The 18,823-nt window shown below is 42.5% G+C and overlaps 1 protein-coding gene across 1 annotated transcript in view; it reads right to left on the reverse strand.

Annotated features, from left to right (window-relative positions):
• SCAPER (S-phase cyclin A associated protein in the ER) overlaps positions 1-18,823 on the reverse strand; it is a 478,259-nt gene that overhangs the window by 21,849 nt on the left and 437,587 nt on the right. Inside the window, 2 exon segments of the mRNA XM_047736200.1 lie at positions 8,391-8,540; positions 13,555-13,792. Coding sequence (XP_047592156.1) covers positions 8,391-8,540; positions 13,555-13,792 — 388 coding nt within the window.

Genomic DNA, 18,823 nt, shown 5'->3' on the forward strand with positions numbered 1-18,823 from the left:
CTTTATAATCTGTCTCGGTGATTTATGAAAAAGGTCCTCAGTGACTGAAGACCAAGGCAGGCCCAGAAAAATTAGATCTACCACCGGTCAGGAGTTAAACTCTGATTAGACGTTCCTTCTGGCATCATTTTCTTATACATATTTGATGTCCCAATAGAGGATTTTCCAGGGAGCAAAGGATGACTGGGATTTGCGTGCACAGCTGTCCTAACAGTATTCACCCTGCTCAGAGGGTCTGGGTTCAGGTACTTTGGGAAGAGGGTGCTGACGGTTTATTTCTTGGCTTCCCTTGTGCGTCTTTTACAGCTCTGCCTCGTCTTCGGATGGAACTCGGAGGGGAGTGATTAGCTTCGTGTCACCTTGCAGTTTATTTTATTTATTTATTTTTAAAGATTTTATTTATTTATTTGACAGAGAGAGATCACAAGCAGGCAGAGAGGCAGGCAGAGAGACAGGAGGAAGCAGGCTCCCTGCTGAGCAGAGAGCTCGATGCGAGACTTGATCCCAGGACTCCGAGATCATGACCTGAGCCGAAGGCAGCAGCTTAACCCACTGAGCCACCTAGGCGCCCACCTTGCAGTTTAATTACACAAGACACTAGCCTTCAGAATGACACTACTCACGTTCCTGGTCTCACAGCCATGCTGAAGGGGCTTAGTGAGTTCCCAGCTTTTTATGGTCCCACTGAGATGAAGCTATGGCTAGCTTTCAACTTCAAAGCTTTAATGTTAGATTTCAGGACAATTATTTTACTGGAATGTTCTGGATCTGAGTTCTTCAAAAACAAGAAACTGAGGAAACCGGTAAAGGAAAGACAGTTTATCCATAGGATCCTGCTTTTTTTTTTTTTTTTTTCAGATCACTATGTCAAAATTATGAATTTAGCCCATTGCTAAAGCAGGTGTATTATTTAGTGCTGTGAGATGGTGTTAACAGGGCAAGGGGGTAGCAACTGCTCTGTCCATGGGCATTCACTATGGGTCAGGCCCTATTAGGCTGTCTCACCTAATTTGCACAACAAGCTGGGAAGTAGTGGTGACACCTCCATTTTACAGATGAGAAAACGGAGGCTCAGCAGCCAGTAACTTGCCCAAAGTCATCCTGCTAGTGTAGAGCAGAATAGGGATTTCCAAAGCAGCTGACTTAAGCATCCATGCTCTTATCCTCTATGACATCTGACTTTAGGAACCACTGGCGATGGAGTTCAAAACCTCAGGGCAGACTGATTCACAATATGAATCCATTCAGGGACCACCCTACCAACTGCTGCTTGACCACACGCAGGAGGATCTGTGTGAATTACAAGTGTTACGAATCAGGAAGCAATCCACACAAAGGGCGAAGAACGTTCCTTCTCAGTTACACAGTACAAGCATCCACGGCCAGGGTTGGTGCTGAGTGGAGCAAGTGTCCATCCGAAGCTCAATGGGGGCTGCCATCAGCTCCAGCTGATCCCCTGGGGAGGCAGCCAGGCATTCCCTACAAGCTCTCAGGGGCTTTACGTGGGGTGAGCACGTGGTGCTCCAAACTACCCTTGTGTTGGAAAACCCATCCGAAGAGATGAGGGGAGTAAGAGGTGACTTTTATTTAGCTTCCGTGAAATTGGTGACTTTCAATATAACCAACCCAAACTGGCAACTGGCAATTTTTGCCATTCTAGAAGTGTTACATGTTTGGATGGGCAGAAGTTAATGTATAGTTAGGAAAGTTATGGTTCTTTTTTTGGAGGGAAAAAAATCCCACATTTTTCTTTGGTACTATAACAGAGTGTAACTTCAAAATGGTTATATTGTTGAAATTGTTAAGCTTTCATTTCCATTTTATGTAAGGAACTGTATTTGTCACACAAAGGAAGATACAGAAGGTTGAATGCCTGTGTGACAGCTAAAGAACGAGCTGCCAACACTGGGAGGACAGGAAGGCTTCAAACGCTGGCATTTCTGCCCTGAGCCCACCACAGTGGACTTCATTCATGGACCTGCGTGGGGCCAGAAAAGTTTACCAAATGGGTGTGATCTGCGACCATCCGCTTTGAGAAAGACAAAGACCTAAGAATGTTTGAGTAGGAATTAGGCCCCTTCTGTAAGTTCTAAAAGCTGAAATGGGGATCTGGAAAACTGCCACTCTGAAAATGTCACTGTGCTTCCCTCACCTGCAGATGGTGTACAACAAAGAAAGTGACCAGTTTTTGTTTGCAGGGAAATGTCCGAGGTGAGCACAATAGATACAGTTCAGATACGTTTAGTCAATCAATGTTTAGGTTTTCTTACTAAGTCATTGAATTACAAAAGACCTGGGAAATGCATGTCACCCAGCTCAGGCGGAATCAAAGGCTTCACTGTCCAACTTCCTCGCCTGTTCTGATCTCCCCCGAAGTGTTGGAGCTTCTGGTACAGTGCAGGGATGTGCGATCTGCAAGGGCTTCCCTCTGGAGAAGCTGGGTGGGGGCAGGGGGCCACAGGGATCCCTCCTCTCACCTGCCACAAGAGACTCTGGCTCTGAGAGCTGGGATCTATGGGGTCTTTCCAAATGAAAAAGTCACTAACTAAAATGAATATGCAAAGGTGCTTATTCCCAATACGGTAATATGCAGGCAGTCAAATAATCTGTCATTCGAGTTAATTTAATTATCAGACTGCATTTAATTATTCAATATAAAATGTAAATAAAGTGAAGGGCTGACAGCACTACTAATTATGTTCATTATAATAATTAAATGGGAAGGGATTTCGAGAGTCACGAAATTGCCATAAAATACAAGGAAGTTTTTGATTAAAAAAACATTTTAATTAGATACTGCAGCCTGATAGGAAACAGATGATTGGTTCCATCAAGAATGGGGTATTATATTTTATTATTCAGGTTTCTCTTCTTAAGTCATCTTTGGTATCAGGGGGGCTCAGTACTTCCAGTTAATAGACTAAATGGTGGCAAATAAAAAGTGCCAATCCTTTATGCAAAGCAGTTGCCTAATAAAACAGCCTTCGGCTGTTCAAAATCTCCTGTCTTATAAAGACACAAGCTGTTTCCCCAGGAGGAAATAAAGGACCCACTGCGGACATACAGGCCTGCAAATTAACATGACTTCTGACAAATGATACAGAAGCATTAAATGAATTGAGCATCATAATTTCTCCTCTGAAATTCCTCTGATTTAGAGAATGTGGCATCAGGTTAAATACATTCGCTTCCCAAGAACAGAAGAGAGGTGGAAAGGGCACTGACTGCACTGCCAGTGTTGGGTCGGGGGCATCCCAGGTCCTGCTCGCAATTCCTTCCCTTCCTCCAAGCCTCAGCTACTCCACCTGCAACCTGAGGCAGCTGGACTGGATATTTCAGAGCCCTTCCAGGCGAAGACTCCATGAATCTCTGACCAGAGCTGGGAAGAGAGCTGAAAGCTCTATTTACCACTTCCCCTCAGCAAACACTCAGCAAATTACTGGGTTTTGGGGGGATTAGGAAGGGAATTCAATAAAACAGGTTTTTAGAATGAAATAAACAATTAGCTTTTTAATTGCAGAAAACTACCCGATTTTACTGGGATAGGAGCAGTTATCATCTTAGTAAGCCTGAGGCTCTTTCCCCCAGTGCAGCTGGATGGCACGGAGCACAGCTGCGAGCCGGTGAGCACAAGCCTCTGATGCAGCTAGAACTGTGGCCAGAGATGGTTCCACAGAGCAAGGCCGGGACATCTCACCTGTAAGTCCCGGCTCATCAGTGTCTGTCAGTGGAGCTCCTCTACTAATTGGGGGCTCCAGGGTATTTTCAGCTTTTAAGGATGAGCTGTCATGGAGGCCACTAACGAAGCCATCTGGTGCTGACAGAATCTGGAGCAGAGCAAGGAGCGTCTGAAAAACCACAAAATGGCCTGGAGTTCCCATGAGATCAGAAGGCTGCTCTGTCTGTGGTTCTAATCTTAGCCTTTAAAATATCACAGGCTCATGGAACTCACAAGGGAGGTCATCTAGAACAATCCACTTCTTTAAAAAAAGTTTTTTTATTGTGGTAAAATATATATAACATAAAACTTACCATTTTAACCATTTTTTTTAAAGATTTTATTTATTTATTTGACAGAGAGATCACAAGTAGATGGAGAGGCAGGCAGAGAGAGAGAGAGGGAAGCAGGCTCCCTGCTGAGCAGAGAGCCCGATGCAGGACTCGATCCCAGGACCCTGAGATCATGACCTGAGCCGAAGGCAGCGGCTTAACCCACTGAGCCACCCAGGCGCCCCCATTTTAACCATTTTTAAGGCTGCAATTCAGTGGCATGAAGTATTTTCACAACATCATGCAACCATCAACGCCATCATTTCCAGAACCAGTATACCTCCTTGCATTGTCAAAAATGCTCAAATCTCAAGAGGGAATATGATTAATTTAAGATCACACAAGGGGCACCTGGGTGGCTCAGTCAGTTAAGCATCTGCCTTTGGCTCAGGTCATGATTCCAGGGTCCTGGGATTGAGCCCCTCATCAGGGTCCCTGCTCAGTAGGGAGTCTGCTTCTCCTTCTCCCACTCCCCCTGCTTGTATTCTCTCTCTGTCAAATAAATAAACAAAATCTTAAAAAAAAAAAAAAAAACAACAAACCAAAAATGATCACACAGCTTGTGGCAGAGAGGTAGGTTAGAACCCAGGCCTTCTATTTGCTAGACTATAGTCAATTTTACGCTCATAAAATGCACTCATTTATAACTTGTCAGGATTTTTACAAGTTTCCTGAATAAAGCACACAGGTATGTCCCAGCAGCTTTCCAATCAGCCTTCAGAGTTGTGGAACAGCAGCTTCTCAGTGTACTGTCTTGGTAAGTGGGTGTTATTTTCTGTACCCCAACCCCTGCCCAGGATACACATTAGAGGTCCCCGGTAGATGGGGTCTGTGATACATGGGATTTTCTTAAGCAACATGAATTGAAAAGTACACTGAGTCAAGTGCAAGTTACTCTGCAAGACATGGGTTCTAGTCCTGATCTTCTAGTGATTCTTCATGTCATGTCTGGGACTTGCTTCACCTTTTCAGACCCTGGTTCCTCACTTGTTTGAGAGGCAGAAATATACCCTGTACTTAGAGCCTCACTGAAGAGCTAATGAGGTCCAAAAGACAACAGATGGGAAGAAGGGTACCGAGAATTCTACAAATATCAGGGGTTATGCTTAGAAACAGCACCTCCATAATGTACAGTGTCTCAGTGTTTGACAATTACTATAATTTCTATCAATTTCTGATTTCTCTACTTTTTATCATAGTCTTTCTTCTTGTCATTTCATCAACTGCCTGAGGCTGAAGTGACTTCTCTGATCTTGTTTCTAGTCAGAAGTGATGTCCAGTTTAGTGTTGTCTTTCTGGGAGGCAGGCATCAAAAGGGGGGATCTGGCTTTTTTCCTTTCTCTAATTTCTTCTTCATAATGAGCTTACCTCTCGACAGTTGTCTCCACATCCCTGTTGCATCTTCCTCCTCAGCTGATGAGCCACAGAGCACCTGTCTCCTGCCTGTGCCGTCTGGTACTCTCTCTGCCTGCTTCCTCGTGTCCCAGTGTGCCCAGTCTCTGCTCTGTCCCCTGGTCCCAGTCTCTGCTGCCATGCCATCTCCAAATGCCAGTTCCCTCGATCTCATTTCCCGTTTATTCTGGTTAGCCCACAGAAACTTAGGAGGTATGCGTGATCTACAGAAAAGGATCAGCCCATAATCTAGCAGCAGCAGCAAAACTCTTTTAACTCCCACACAACTCTGAGTTCAGTAAATTCATCACAAAAGAGTTGGCTTCGACAAAAAGTTTCAAACCATCCCCAAATGTGGGAGTGCTGAAGGAGCTGAACTCTTGCTGAGAAACTATAACACAGCAAAATCCTACCCTGCCCATGAATGACTCACCTCTTCACAAGTGCAGTAGATAACATCACCATATATGTTGAACAACTTAAGTTTAAAACAGGAAATCGTTTGATTTTGATATACAGATGTCGCCTGACTTATGATGGTTCAACTTTTGATTTTTCAACTTTATGAAAGCATACGCATTCAGTAGAAACTGTACTTTGAATTTTGATCTTTCCCCAGGCTAGTGATAGGATACTTTCTGGAGATGCGCAGTGTTGGCAGCTCCCAGCCAGCAGCCCCCCTCCTCGGCCTCGTCATCCATGTGATCATGACGGCAAACAACTGACAGACTGAACAACCATTCTATACTCAGACGTGCTTCTGTTTTTCACTTTAACTACAGTATTCAATGAGCTAGATGAGATATTCAACATGTTACTATAAAATAGGCTTTGTGGGAGATGATTTTACCCAACTGTTAGTGTTCTGAGCACACTGAAGGTAGGTGAGGTGTATGAAGTGTACTTTCCACTTAAGGTATTTTCAACTTATGATGGGTTTATTGGGACATAACCCCAGTGCGAGGAGAGGAAGACCTATAATGTCACATGTATAAACCAGGACACAAGGGTTTGCACAGTATGATCTCGGCTAAGTAAAATATTCATACAGGGGTGGTAGTTTGTGAAACAGGTGAAGGTGGTCAGAAGGCACAAACTTCCAGTTATAGGATAGATAAGTTCTGGGGATTGTAATGTACAACATGGGGACTAGTACTGTATCATACATCTGAAAGTTGCGAAGATAGGAGATATTAAAAGAAAAAAATCTGTAACTCTGTGAAGTGATGGATGTTAACTAAACTTACTAGGGTAGTAATTTTGTATGATATGCATATATTAAATTACCAGTTTGCACACTAAAATGAATACAGTGTTATATGTCAACTATATGTCAATAAAACTGGAAAAAATATTCATAGAAAAAGGACTGCAAGGGAACTTGCCAAAATGGTAACAGTGGCTATCTCTGATGGTGAGGTCAGGAATAACAGTGATCCTGCCTTCTCTATGCTTGCCTGTCTTTTTCATGGTGAGTAAGGAACACATTTGTAATGAGAAAAATAAAAACAAACCTCTAAAGGAAAATAAAATATAATTTAGTAGGCTGAATGAATGAATACATGTGAAGAAAAGAAAATCACACAGATTTCCCTCAGCTTTCCTTCTCTGAGCAGCTTGTAAGAGACTCATGAATCTGCTGGGCACTGCCAGAATGCTCCCGGGGCGGGTGGGGGGTGGTGGTGAGAAAGAGCTGTGTCTGAAAATGGGGATTTTCCATGTACGACACTTGTTCCAGTGAGGGTCCACATTTTCTATATTTTAATCATGAAAATCTTTCTAGAATGGACTGTATATTCCTCACCCCTAAAAGGAAATGCAGGGAACATACATTTTGCTTCCATGCTCATTCAGAGTTAGCTCTGAGGAGATAAAGAATCTTCTTGGAAATAAAGTACAGGGTTCAGGGTGCCTTTGAACCCAGACGACTGCAATTTCTGAGTTTTGGACCCTGCCTTATTTTTTCTTTTGCTCTTTCTCCTTATTAGGTAGACAGTTTCAGCTCATAGTCTGCAGCTTCTTACCTTGTACTCAGCTCTATCAGTGTAACCAGCGCCTGTCCTTCTCCTGCCCTAGTCTAGTTTGCTGTAGGCTAAAAAGACCTAATGAGCATGCTTGTTAGAGATCTGCCTAAAATAAAACTTATTAAGTTGGGAGTGAGAGTTAAGAGTTGTCCAGAGGCCTTTTTCTCAGCTATAATCCATACTGTTAAGGTTGCAGTAGGCTTTAGATAAATGACGCTGTCAGGAACTACTATTTGATACGTTAGTTATGCCATTACTCTGGTTTTAAAAATAAAGAGAAATAAAGTGCTCATCATAATCATCATCATCATCATCATCATTATTATTATTTTTACAAAATCAGTAACATAGTCTTCCCAACTTCTTAAAGCAGCAGAACCCTATTTACTAATGAACCCTTGCCTGAAAACCACATTATCCCAACAGTTAAGAGCAAAACTGCTCTAGGTGACTCAAGGGGGAGAAGCCCAAGTCCTGCTTTCTCAGGCCCCCCTCCAACACCACCTAGTAGCCTCTAAGCACTTAGGCAAAAGCCAAGCACCAAAAGCGGCTTCAGAAAGCCCCTGACTCTAATGCTATCTGCAAAGTGACCCAAGCGGAAAGGTGCGACCGACCTCATCAAAACAAAACAAAGACATGGATAGAACATCAGAACCTATGTGGTAAGGGTTTGATGCTTCTGTGTAGTGAAGGTTGTATTAAAAATATTTTATTTTTACAGCTCTAAGAGGAGGCCTTGGTGCTAATCTAGTGCTGACCACATCTCCTTGGATAGAATAAGTCAGAGACCTGTCCCTGGACCCTGGGTAAAGGGCCTTACACAGGACAGATGGGTTCCAGCAGGCCAGCCTGCCTTTTCTCACTCCAATACCTCACACTCTCAGTGTTGGGGGAGCAGTCTAAAAAGTGTCCAGGGCCTCTTACCTGGTTATCTGGGTGGTTGACAGTGAAGTAGCCCACACAGACAATGACCTCATGAAGGAGGCTTTCACAGGAGACTTGGCTGCAGTGGCCCAGCAGGGAGCTGGCGATGTGCCGGAAAGCCAGGGACAAGCCCTCCGCCCCTACAATAGACTGACAAAGACAAGGAGCGGTTAGAACTCCTCAGCTCGGGGAGAGGCAGGGCTGCAAATCACAGAGCAAGACTGGACCCTGTGCACTTTCTGCTATAGTGCTGGAAAAGCATAGGAAATTTCTAGAGCACTATGTTTCAGAGTTCAGTTCAGGGATTCCCGCTCTAATAAATGACCACAATAAATGGAATGTTTAACCTGACAAGAGACATGGAGAAATACACTTACTATGTGGATCAAGACTCGATCCGCCTAAACCACGGTTATTTATTCCATCTGCAATATGGAATTTTCTTCTCATGGTACAAATAGTCTCACTGTAAAAAATTTGGAAAAATACAAAATACCAAAATTCTACTGTGAATCATTTAGCTAACTTCTAACACTTTTTTTTTTTTTTTTTAATCTGAAGGAGAAAACATCTTCTTGAACACAGGGATAAAAACACAGTTCCAAATATTTACTGATGTTCAAATAGGGAAGTAATACGAATAATGACTGCTTATTATTCAAATAAAAGGCTCTAGAAACCCAGCGTTCCCAAAAGAATGTTAAAAAACCAACAACCCACTTTCCCCCAATAAAAACAAACTACGGAGCCCCCTCAACTGTAAGGCTTCTGGGATCCTTTCTCCAGACAGGCAGAGGGCTGTTGTTGGTGGGCGACGCGGGAGGAGAGCCTGACTCTGTCTGTGCAGCCTGAAGCTTCTATTTAATAAACATGTCAAACAGACAGAGCGACAGGAGGGCAAAGGGGAGAGGCAAAGCCCACAGAATACACTAGCAGCCGACACTGGAATGAAGCACCACTGCTGGCCTGTGGGAAAAGGCCGTGTTTTAAACTCATCTCTTGATTTGAGGTCTTGCTGGGCTTGAACCAGGTCAGATACGTTGTAGTTTGGAAGTTGCAATGAATTCACTTTGCCTAACGGTGGTGAAACACAGTCCTGTTAGTGAGTATTGCTGAAATAAAATGACCACTAAATTTTAAGAGTGCCTTCTGTCTCAGTTTCATTGCCCTGAGACAAAATGTTTTTCAAGCCCCAAAGAGGCTTCATGAGAGCTTTGTTCCTTTAAATCAAGTAATGACACCTTCTCAGCTCAGCCCTTATTTAATTAGTTGTGTCCAGCATGCTGTGACCCAGTACCCTCTGTTTAACCTTCACTGATAAGAGCAGGTCAAGGGGCATGTAAGTTTGAATATAAAAATTAAACCAATTTTTCAAGGAAACTATATTTCCTTTTTAGCCAGAATTAATTACCAAGTCAGTACATTGATTTGTTTCTTGAGACCACCTTCGATTGTAAAATCTGTCAAAGTGTATGCAATATACAATATCCAGGATCTCAAGGCCATCTGTGCCTATGAATTCACAGTGAAATCAGACTCTTTGCTGAAGGGGGGAAAATATTTTTGACAGCCTTATTAGTATACAATGAAATGGAACAAGCTAAGAAAATATTTGAATGGATAACCTTATGTTGCTACTACATGATGGGTTCTCACATGAAACGAGCACACGGGCTTATGGCTTGGCAGAAGTGTGGAGGGGCACTGGGAATGCTGCACTCAAATGTCAACTTTCTGGACCAATGTCTGCAGAGGCAGTTTGGGCAAATTCTTCCTCCACATTCCTTGAGGGCCTACTATGTGCTAGCTAGCATGGTGCTTCTACCTAATCTCATTTAGCCCTCATACTTGTGAGGTAGGTGTTTTTCATTTATTTTACAGATGAGAAACTGAGTTCAAATGACTTGTCTAGGGTCATAAAACTTGGTAGTGTAATGGCCCAAAGTCACATCAGTGACTCCAGATCCAAAAAGGTTGATGAGGATGCCCATTACAGCTCTGTGTTCTTGTGATGCCCTGGGCCTCAAATGGTCAACACATCTTACACCATCTAATTCAACTCTTTGGCAGGTCAGACAATTTATCTCATTTCGATTGTGGTCCTCTCAGGCAATTCATAAACTGTCTCCCATATTCTCCTGAGGTCAGACCCATGTGTACCTAAAATCTCTTTTCCTGTCTTTTTTAAATGTAGTTCCTAAGATCTCACTTTTGACATGTAAGTTGTCTTGATGAACTAGAACCTGAGTTTCTCTGACCATGTTTATCATAATAGCACTTTTCTCCCACACTTGCTCATTGCTTTGTGATGCATACACTGTTATTTTATACTATATTTACCTGAGTGTTACATGCTTGATCAGATGTCCATCTACATCAGTGATATCTGGTGGATGTTTTACTTTAGCTTGCCAAACAGAGTGCAGTGGTCCCCAAAAATGTCTATAAATCCTTGACAGTCCTCCCACTGAGAGGTGGGGCCTATGCCTTGAATCTGGAGGGCTTATGACTGATTGAACAGAGAGTATGGTTGATATGTAGCTATACAACTTGTAAGGCTAGGCCATAAAAGCCATGCAGTTTCTGTTTGTTTTGGAACATTTGTTTTCTGGAAGCTTCCTCTCAGGACACTCACTCAGAACCCAGACACCATGATATTTTAAGCCCAAGTCACACAGAAAAGCCATGTAGAGTCTTTAGCCAACAGTCCTTGGTGAACCCAGTCTTTAAGTCATCCCAGGCATCAAATAGAAGAGTGAAGGAGCCTCCAGATAATTTTAGCTCCCAGCTATCTGTGTCAACCTGTCCCTCCATTCCCCCACTTGTCATCTGAGGGTCTCGGCCGAAGCCTTACATTATGGAGCAGTGACAAGTCAACCCTATCTGAACTCTGGGCCCATAGAAACTGTGATCATAATAAAGTGGTTATTGTCTACTAAGGTTTTTTTCTTTTAAGTGTATAAAAGTAACTGGAACAATAAGGTAATCATTGGTAGATGTATTAGAGGCCCTGATGCTAGGAATTCTGGGCATTTGGGGGCCCACGTATGCTGATGAGGAGTAAGAAAAAATGAGCTGGACCTTGAATTTCGAAAGGATGACAGCCAGGAGGAAGGTTCATGTAGGCTTTCCTGGCTCACGCACTAGTCAAGAGGAAAAAGGTACGTGGGAATAATGTCTGGGGAGAGAATGAGAAATAATTATGGCCAAACTGACTAAGATAAGAGAAAACAGGAGTTAGAACAGAGATTAAAAAAGAAGAAGAAAAAAATAGAAAAGAAGTTAAGAGAACTATGGAGCTCCATGAAGGACAGAGAGAAAGACGTAAATGTACCAGAGAACTGTCAGGAACCAGCCAAGAAAGGGCATTCCACTTGGGAGGCAGGGCATTTGATTCTAAGAATGGGTTGAACACTCTTGAGTCACCCTGGTGTTTTCCCTGCTGTTTTTGACAAAAGCAGCTCAACTAGGGAATACATTTCAGGCTAGACACGGTGAGGAGGTAGAGAGAAGTCTCGGTTTTTATGTTCGTTTGCCATGAAGGGCTCCAAAAATAAGCTTCTGATTTTTCTAATATTATTTGTCACTGCACCTAAGGGCCACTAGGGGAGCAGGGCTGGTTGGGGTTCAGTGGTGTTCCTTTTGAGTGAGACTGAACAGGCTGTGAGCTCACAGGAATGGTGTGGGGGCGCATGGATCTGGGCTCCCTGACACTCAAGAGTGACCGATGGAACGGCTGACTTAACACAGGTGCTTTTGCTTATCACGTGGAGCACCGTGGAGCACCCTGCAGCAGTTCGAATCCTGGTCAGAAGACCTCTGCCACTAGAAGATAAGAGACAGTTTTCAGATATTTTGTTTTCATCATCCCTGGTGACAAAGGAAATCACTCTACTTGGACTAGCTGATGGGTGACTGCTAGTCTCCATGTTCTGAGGACAAAAACTTAGTGTCTCCTGATTTCCAAGCTGTTTCAACACTGAACAAATGGGTTTGGTTCTTCACAAAACCCAGATGTTATATTCAACCCAGAGGCATGAACCACTGGCATTTTCTGGAGCAGACAATGTGAGGTGTGCCTATAAACTCTCAGAACTTTATACAGATTAAGTAGTTACTACCTCAGACCAGTTCAAGCCCTTTGGAAACTGAAATGCATTAACCCTAAAGAGATTCCTGTTCTTGGGATGGATAAACTAACTCTTCAAAGTGGAAAGATATTGAATCCAATGATACAACTTACTAATTTCCTGTTGTGAATGGAATGATAGGAAGACAAGAATTCCACATTTCTCATCGGCTACAAAACAAATGTTTCTTCTAATTGGGAACGGCCAAAGTCCACCATTTTCATACGTTTGTATCTCTATAACCTTTTTCCCTCTGAGCAAAGCAATTCATCTAAATTATGGGTTCATCATCTGCCAAGTTTGTTCCTTTTTTAATGAAATCGCTTGACAGTTAATAAACCGAAAGAGAAGTCTACTCCTCGGGGCTTGCTCTGTTCCAAAGGTTCAGTGTTTTTGAAAATTAAATTTCCTACATGAAAAAAATCTATTTCTCAGCTGACACTCTGGTGTTACAGCATAAAGCAATTTTTCTTTCTTCAGCTATAAAAACTGAATTTATAGGGGTGTGCACATGTAACTACACATGCACTTTACACTGGACACAAGTCAGTTAAATCATCCACAGAGAATCCTATCAATCAAAACAATTTATCCAATTTTGGTTCTGTTTATGTAAGAAACCATGACTTTCCTTAATATTTAAAAGTTGATGGGATAATAATGCCTTTCCATAAAGAAATCCAGACAAGATTTGTTGGTAGCAGAGCGGCACAGATTTTGGGGTCAGAAAACCACAGGTACCAGTCCTGGCAAAGCCACATGTAACCTTGGGCAAATTACTTAACTGTCAGCATTTTACTCTGTAGAATGGGTATAATATTTTGCAGGACCATCATGAGAATAAATGAGAACACATATGTAGAGCACCTAACATGGTTCACAGAAGATAGTAGCTTCATAAGTAGTATGTATTGTGATTTCCTTTACTGTGGTTTATTCGTTCTGTCCCAAATGCAGAAGAACCTCACACCATTACCTACACTAAAATCTGAGCTCTTGGTTGGTTAACATCAACACTGACCAATGCTTGGTACCTGGAAAGCAGGCAGATCAAGAGCTGCAAAACTGTTGAAGAACTGTAAACTCTGAATGGCCACTTGGACTGTATTCTGAGCGTAACTCTCCTTGGGGCTGGCAGTGCTGGGGTCCGAGATGGTGCCGTGGAAGAGGACACAATAGAGTGTGTGCAGAACTCCAGCCAGGTCCGTAGCCTGAAGAGCAGCAGTCAGTCCTGTGGGATCCTGGCGATTATCGTCAAATATGCTGAATGACCTGACAAAGAAACATTCAACTCTTTAGAAGAAATCTACTTAAGGATGTGAGCACTTTCATAGGTCAAATGGAATGAGACAAGCACATCGTTAAAAGCAAACCATCTGAGTCATGGAGTAAGGTAACCAGAAACCTCAGGGAGTAGGCGCAGCCTGCAGCCTTCCCCTGCCCGGGAGGGCGGGCGGCTGGCCCCGTTATCCCTGGGGAGAACCCCCCTGTGCTTTGTAACCTAGGTGGGCTTGCTTCGTTTTAGCTTCTAGGTCTGGGCAAACTGGACAGAGTCCAGGAGAGCTACCGGAACTCCGAAATAGCATAGTCTCCTTTCTGGATACACAATCTTCTCAGGGGAGGCAGCTACCAGGAAAGTGTGAGGCCTCAAAAACTCAGTAGCGTGTTGGTATCCTGTGGTAGGGAGACACTTCGCCTGCTTTTAAAAGCACAGTTCCATCATGGAGGAATACTGGTGGGATGGGCTGTAGGGGCCGAACTCCCAAGAACAAGCAAGTGCTGGGTTAGCCTTACACAAATCAACACGAAGCCAGCTTAAGTAGCTGTGGCAGGCAGGGCTATGGGTGAACAAGAAGCAATGGCTGTGGCAAGTGAGTTCCTCAAATCAATAGGAGAGCCAGCAAGGGTTTACTAAATCCATCTCACTTCTGAATTGGGTCTACACGAAGCAGCTAGTGATCAACAGCCTGCGGTTTTAGTAAATGTGGCGGCCAAGCATTTGTCCACACTTTTTTCCCCTAGACACTGCACCCAGATTTCTCTCTGAGGAACGACCCCCACACTCTCTCTTATAATCTATGTGCTCCAGGGGGCCCCCTTCCCCTTCACTCTGATTCCAGTGCCTAAGGTACTAAAAGGCACACTTCATTTCTCTGGCGGTCCAGTATGGCTCAGGGATGGCGCCTGTCACAGTTAGGGCTCAAGGAACCAACGGAGATGCCTTTGCTGAGATGCTTGGAAAGAAGCCCTTACTTTTTCTCTCCTGGGCTTGAATCTGAGAAGATGTAAGGTTTGCAGCTGCTACAGCCGCATCTTCCACACAGATCCTCAGGTCTCTCCATGCCTTTCCACATGGGCCGGTCTTTCCTTTCATGGACATACGTTTCTTCTCCCGCCTCAGGAAGAGAAGTTACAAGTCCCTGCTTCAGCGTCTTCCTTTATGATAGATACTCTTCCCTATTTGTAACATGGATACAGGTCCCCCACCATGCCCACCCCCCAAGGTTGTTTTGTTGTTGTTCCTTTCAGATGGAATCTGGAATGTGAGAGGGGCACGCTGGCAAGTTTCTGGTCTCTTGTCTAGTTTTCTTTTCTTTTTTTTTTTTTTAAAGATTTTATTTATTTATCTGACAGACAGAAATCATAAGTAGGCAGAGAGGCAGGCAGAGAGAGAGGAAGGGAAGCAGGCTCCCCGCCAAGCAGAGAGCCCGATGTGGGGCTCGATCCCAGGACCCTGGGATCACGACCTGAGCCGAAGGCAGAGGCTTTAACCCACTGAGCCACCCAGGCGCCCCTCTTGTCTAGTTTTCTAATTCGCTACTAGTTTCATCAAAGTAGAGTTTTATTCATAACCATGATAAACATTTATTTATTGAATGTGGGCTATTTCTGATACCAAGTGAGATGACATTATACATTATACCCTTCATTCTCTTTTCAAGAAGGTAGCTCTCTCAGGAAGCACTGTCATCTCATCGTCATATAACAGGATCTGCTAAGTACATTCACATCATTTACCTCATCAGTTTTTCACAGGTGGTAGGGAAGGTATTGTATTGCTCCCCTTCACTGCACCCACAAAGATTAGCTGAGACACTCTAGGTCATACACACTTATCAGTGGCAAAGGCAAATCTGAGGACCAAAACATCCAGGATAACTAGGAGGTGACTTTTCTTTCCATCTCTTTTCTTAAGTCAAATCTCGGAGTTAACTGAAAACCATTAAAGTATAGGGAGACTATAATGTAATTTTGTATCATCACGGAGAGATACGTTTTGTTTTATGGGACAGGATATGAACACAAAGTCAAGAAATGATATTTGCTTACAGGAACATCTGAACCTTTACACAAACTCTGTTAGCTAATGTCAGTCGGCCTGCCCCTCTTTCCTTTCTTCCATTATAGCCCTAAGAGCTTGGGGTCAGACCCTGACTAGAGACATGAGTAGAGATTAATGTGTCTGACTTTATTATATAGGCTCCCAAAAGGGGTCTGTGTTTGCTTAACACTGACTGCCTTTTAGAACCAATGGCAAGTCAGAAGGCATTTTTACCTAAAGTTAGTTTCCACTAGGCTTTTGGAAATTTGGGCATGAGTGACATCAGTGCTAGTGACAACAGGGTTTTTGCTCTGTGATTCAGAATGCTGACCCTGGGGGTATAGCTCAGGGGCAGAGCATTTGACTGCAGAATGCTGACCTTACCCTTATTGCCTGTGTTTTTTTAAAACTGATTATTAGCATATACAAATACAGGTACTCAGAAATATAACTTTATCCTTTTAAAGCAATTTGTCATACTTAATCTTTCCAAACATTTAAATGACATGAATTCATTGCTATTACTTCTTTAAAAGAATAAATAAAATTTTTAAAAAAGTGAAGGTCATCAGATTACTTATTCTTCCTCTCTCCATTCCATCCTATTATTTGGGAAAACATTAATCACAAACTATAAACAACACAACCCAGGATTTTTGCAATATTCTCCTGATGAAATAAAAATGTTGACTCAGAAAAATGAATTAAATGATCACTCGATAACTTATATGTGGAAATGAAAAATCAGATCTGAAACTTTATATACTACATTCTGAGATCTTAATTTTACTGAATTTTAAAGTGTTTTTGTTTATTTTCTAGAATTAGAGATCTTGGTGGTATATTAAGTTCTGTTCATTAAAAGCCAGATTCAATTAGGAAAAACTATAACTGGACCATCAATATTCCTGCACAGCATATGAAAACCCTACTTTGCCTTATTGGACAGTATAGATGTAAAAAAAAAAAAAAAGCAGTGATTTGTGTGGGCATGAATCAAATGCCATCCATTCACCTTTGGTATTTCTTTTTTATTTGATGAATTTTATTTTATTTTTAAATTTTATTATGTTATGTTAGTCACCATACAGTACATCATTAGTTTTTAATGTAGTGTTCCACGATTCACTGTTTGCGTATAATACCCAGGGCTCCATGTAATACATGCCCTCCTTAATATCTATCACCAGGCTAACCCATCTCCCCACCCTTCTCCCCTCTGAAATCCTCAGTTTGTTTCCTGTTGTCCATAGTCTCTCATGGTTCATCTCCCTGCTGATTTCCCCCTTTTCTTTCTTCCCTTTCTTTTCCTAATGTCCTCCATGCTATTCCTTATGTTCCACATATAAGTGAAACCATATGATAATTGTCTTTTTCTGCTTGACTTATTTCACTTAGCATAATCCCCTCCAGTTCCATCCATGTCGACGCAAATAGTGGGTATTCATCCTTTCTGAAGGCTAGTAACAGTCCATTGTATATACGTACCATATCTTCTTTATTCATTCATCTGTTAAGGACATCTTGGCTCCTTCCATATTTTGGCTATTGTGGACACTGCTTCTATGAACATTGGGGCGCATGTGACCCTTCTTTTCACTACATCTGTATCTTCGGGGTAAATACCCAGTAATGCAATTGCTGGGTCATAGGGTAGCTCTATTCTTAACATCCTGAGGAACCTCCATACTGTTTTCCAGAGTGGCTGTACCAGCTTGCATTCCCACCAATTGTGTAAGAGGGTTCCCCTTTCTCCACATCCTCGCCAACAGTTGTTATTTCTTGCCTTGCCAATTTTTGCTATTCGAACTGGTGTAAGGTGGTATCTCAATGTGGTTTTGATTTTAAGTTCCCTGATGGCTAATGATGTTGAACATTTTTTCACATGTCTGTTAGCCATTTGTATGTCTTCTTTGGAGAAATGTCTGTTCATGTCTTCTGTCCATTTTTTGACTTATTTGTTTTTGGGGTGTTGGGTTTGAGAAGTTCTTTGTAGATCTTGGATACCAGCCTTTTATCTGTAGTGTCATTTACAAATATATTCTTCCATTCTGTGGGTTGCCTTTTTTTTTTTTTGTTGACTGTTTCCTTTGCTGTGCAGAAGCTTTTTATATTGATGAAGTCCCAAAAGTTCTAAAATTTGTATGGAATGAGAAAAGACCCAGAATCACCAAGGAAATGTTGAAAAAGAAAACCAAAGCTGGGGGGCATCACATTGCCTGATTTCAAGCTTTATTGCAAAGCTGTGATCACCAAGACAGCATGGTACTGGCACAAAACCAAATACATAGATCAATGGAACAGAATAGACAGGCCAGATATGGACCCTCAACTCTATGGTCAACTAATCTTAGACAAGCAGGAAAAAATACTCAATAGAAAAAAGGCAGTTTCCTCAATAAATGGTACTTAGAAAATTGGACAGCTATATACAGAAGAATGAAATTCGACCATTCTCTTACACCATACACAAAGATAAACTCAAAATGGATGAAAGACCTCAATATGAGGCAGGAATCCATCAAAATCCTAGAGGAGAACATAGGCAGTAACCTCTTTGATGTCGGCCACAGCAACTGCTTTCAAGATACATCTCCAAAGGCAAGGGAAACAAGAGTGAAAATAAACTTTTGGGACTTTATCAAGATAAAAAGCTTCACCTTTAGTTGGCCCCAAAAAGCAAGTGTAACGGGCTGGGATACTACAACCCCCTTTCCTTGTTTGTTCCTGGCTTGTTTGCTCTCTTCTGCCTGGTGCCCATTTTTCTGGCTTGATAACACCAACTGTGATCTTTAGTGCTAGTGATTTTCTTGACTGTTCTACTATCTTCTTGGATTTTGGCTTTGTTCATTTCTTCAGTTCTGGAATTCCGAGGGATCTTGTGAGAACTTCCCATTTTAGTCCCTGAACCTTGAGATTCCACTCAGTCATCTGGATAGTGTTGGGAATGGGTGGGATTAAGTCACTGTCTCTCTCACTGA

This window comes from Lutra lutra, chromosome 7, assembly GCF_902655055.1.
Source record: "Lutra lutra chromosome 7, mLutLut1.2, whole genome shotgun sequence".
Taxonomy (NCBI): domain Eukaryota; kingdom Metazoa; phylum Chordata; class Mammalia; order Carnivora; family Mustelidae; genus Lutra; species Lutra lutra.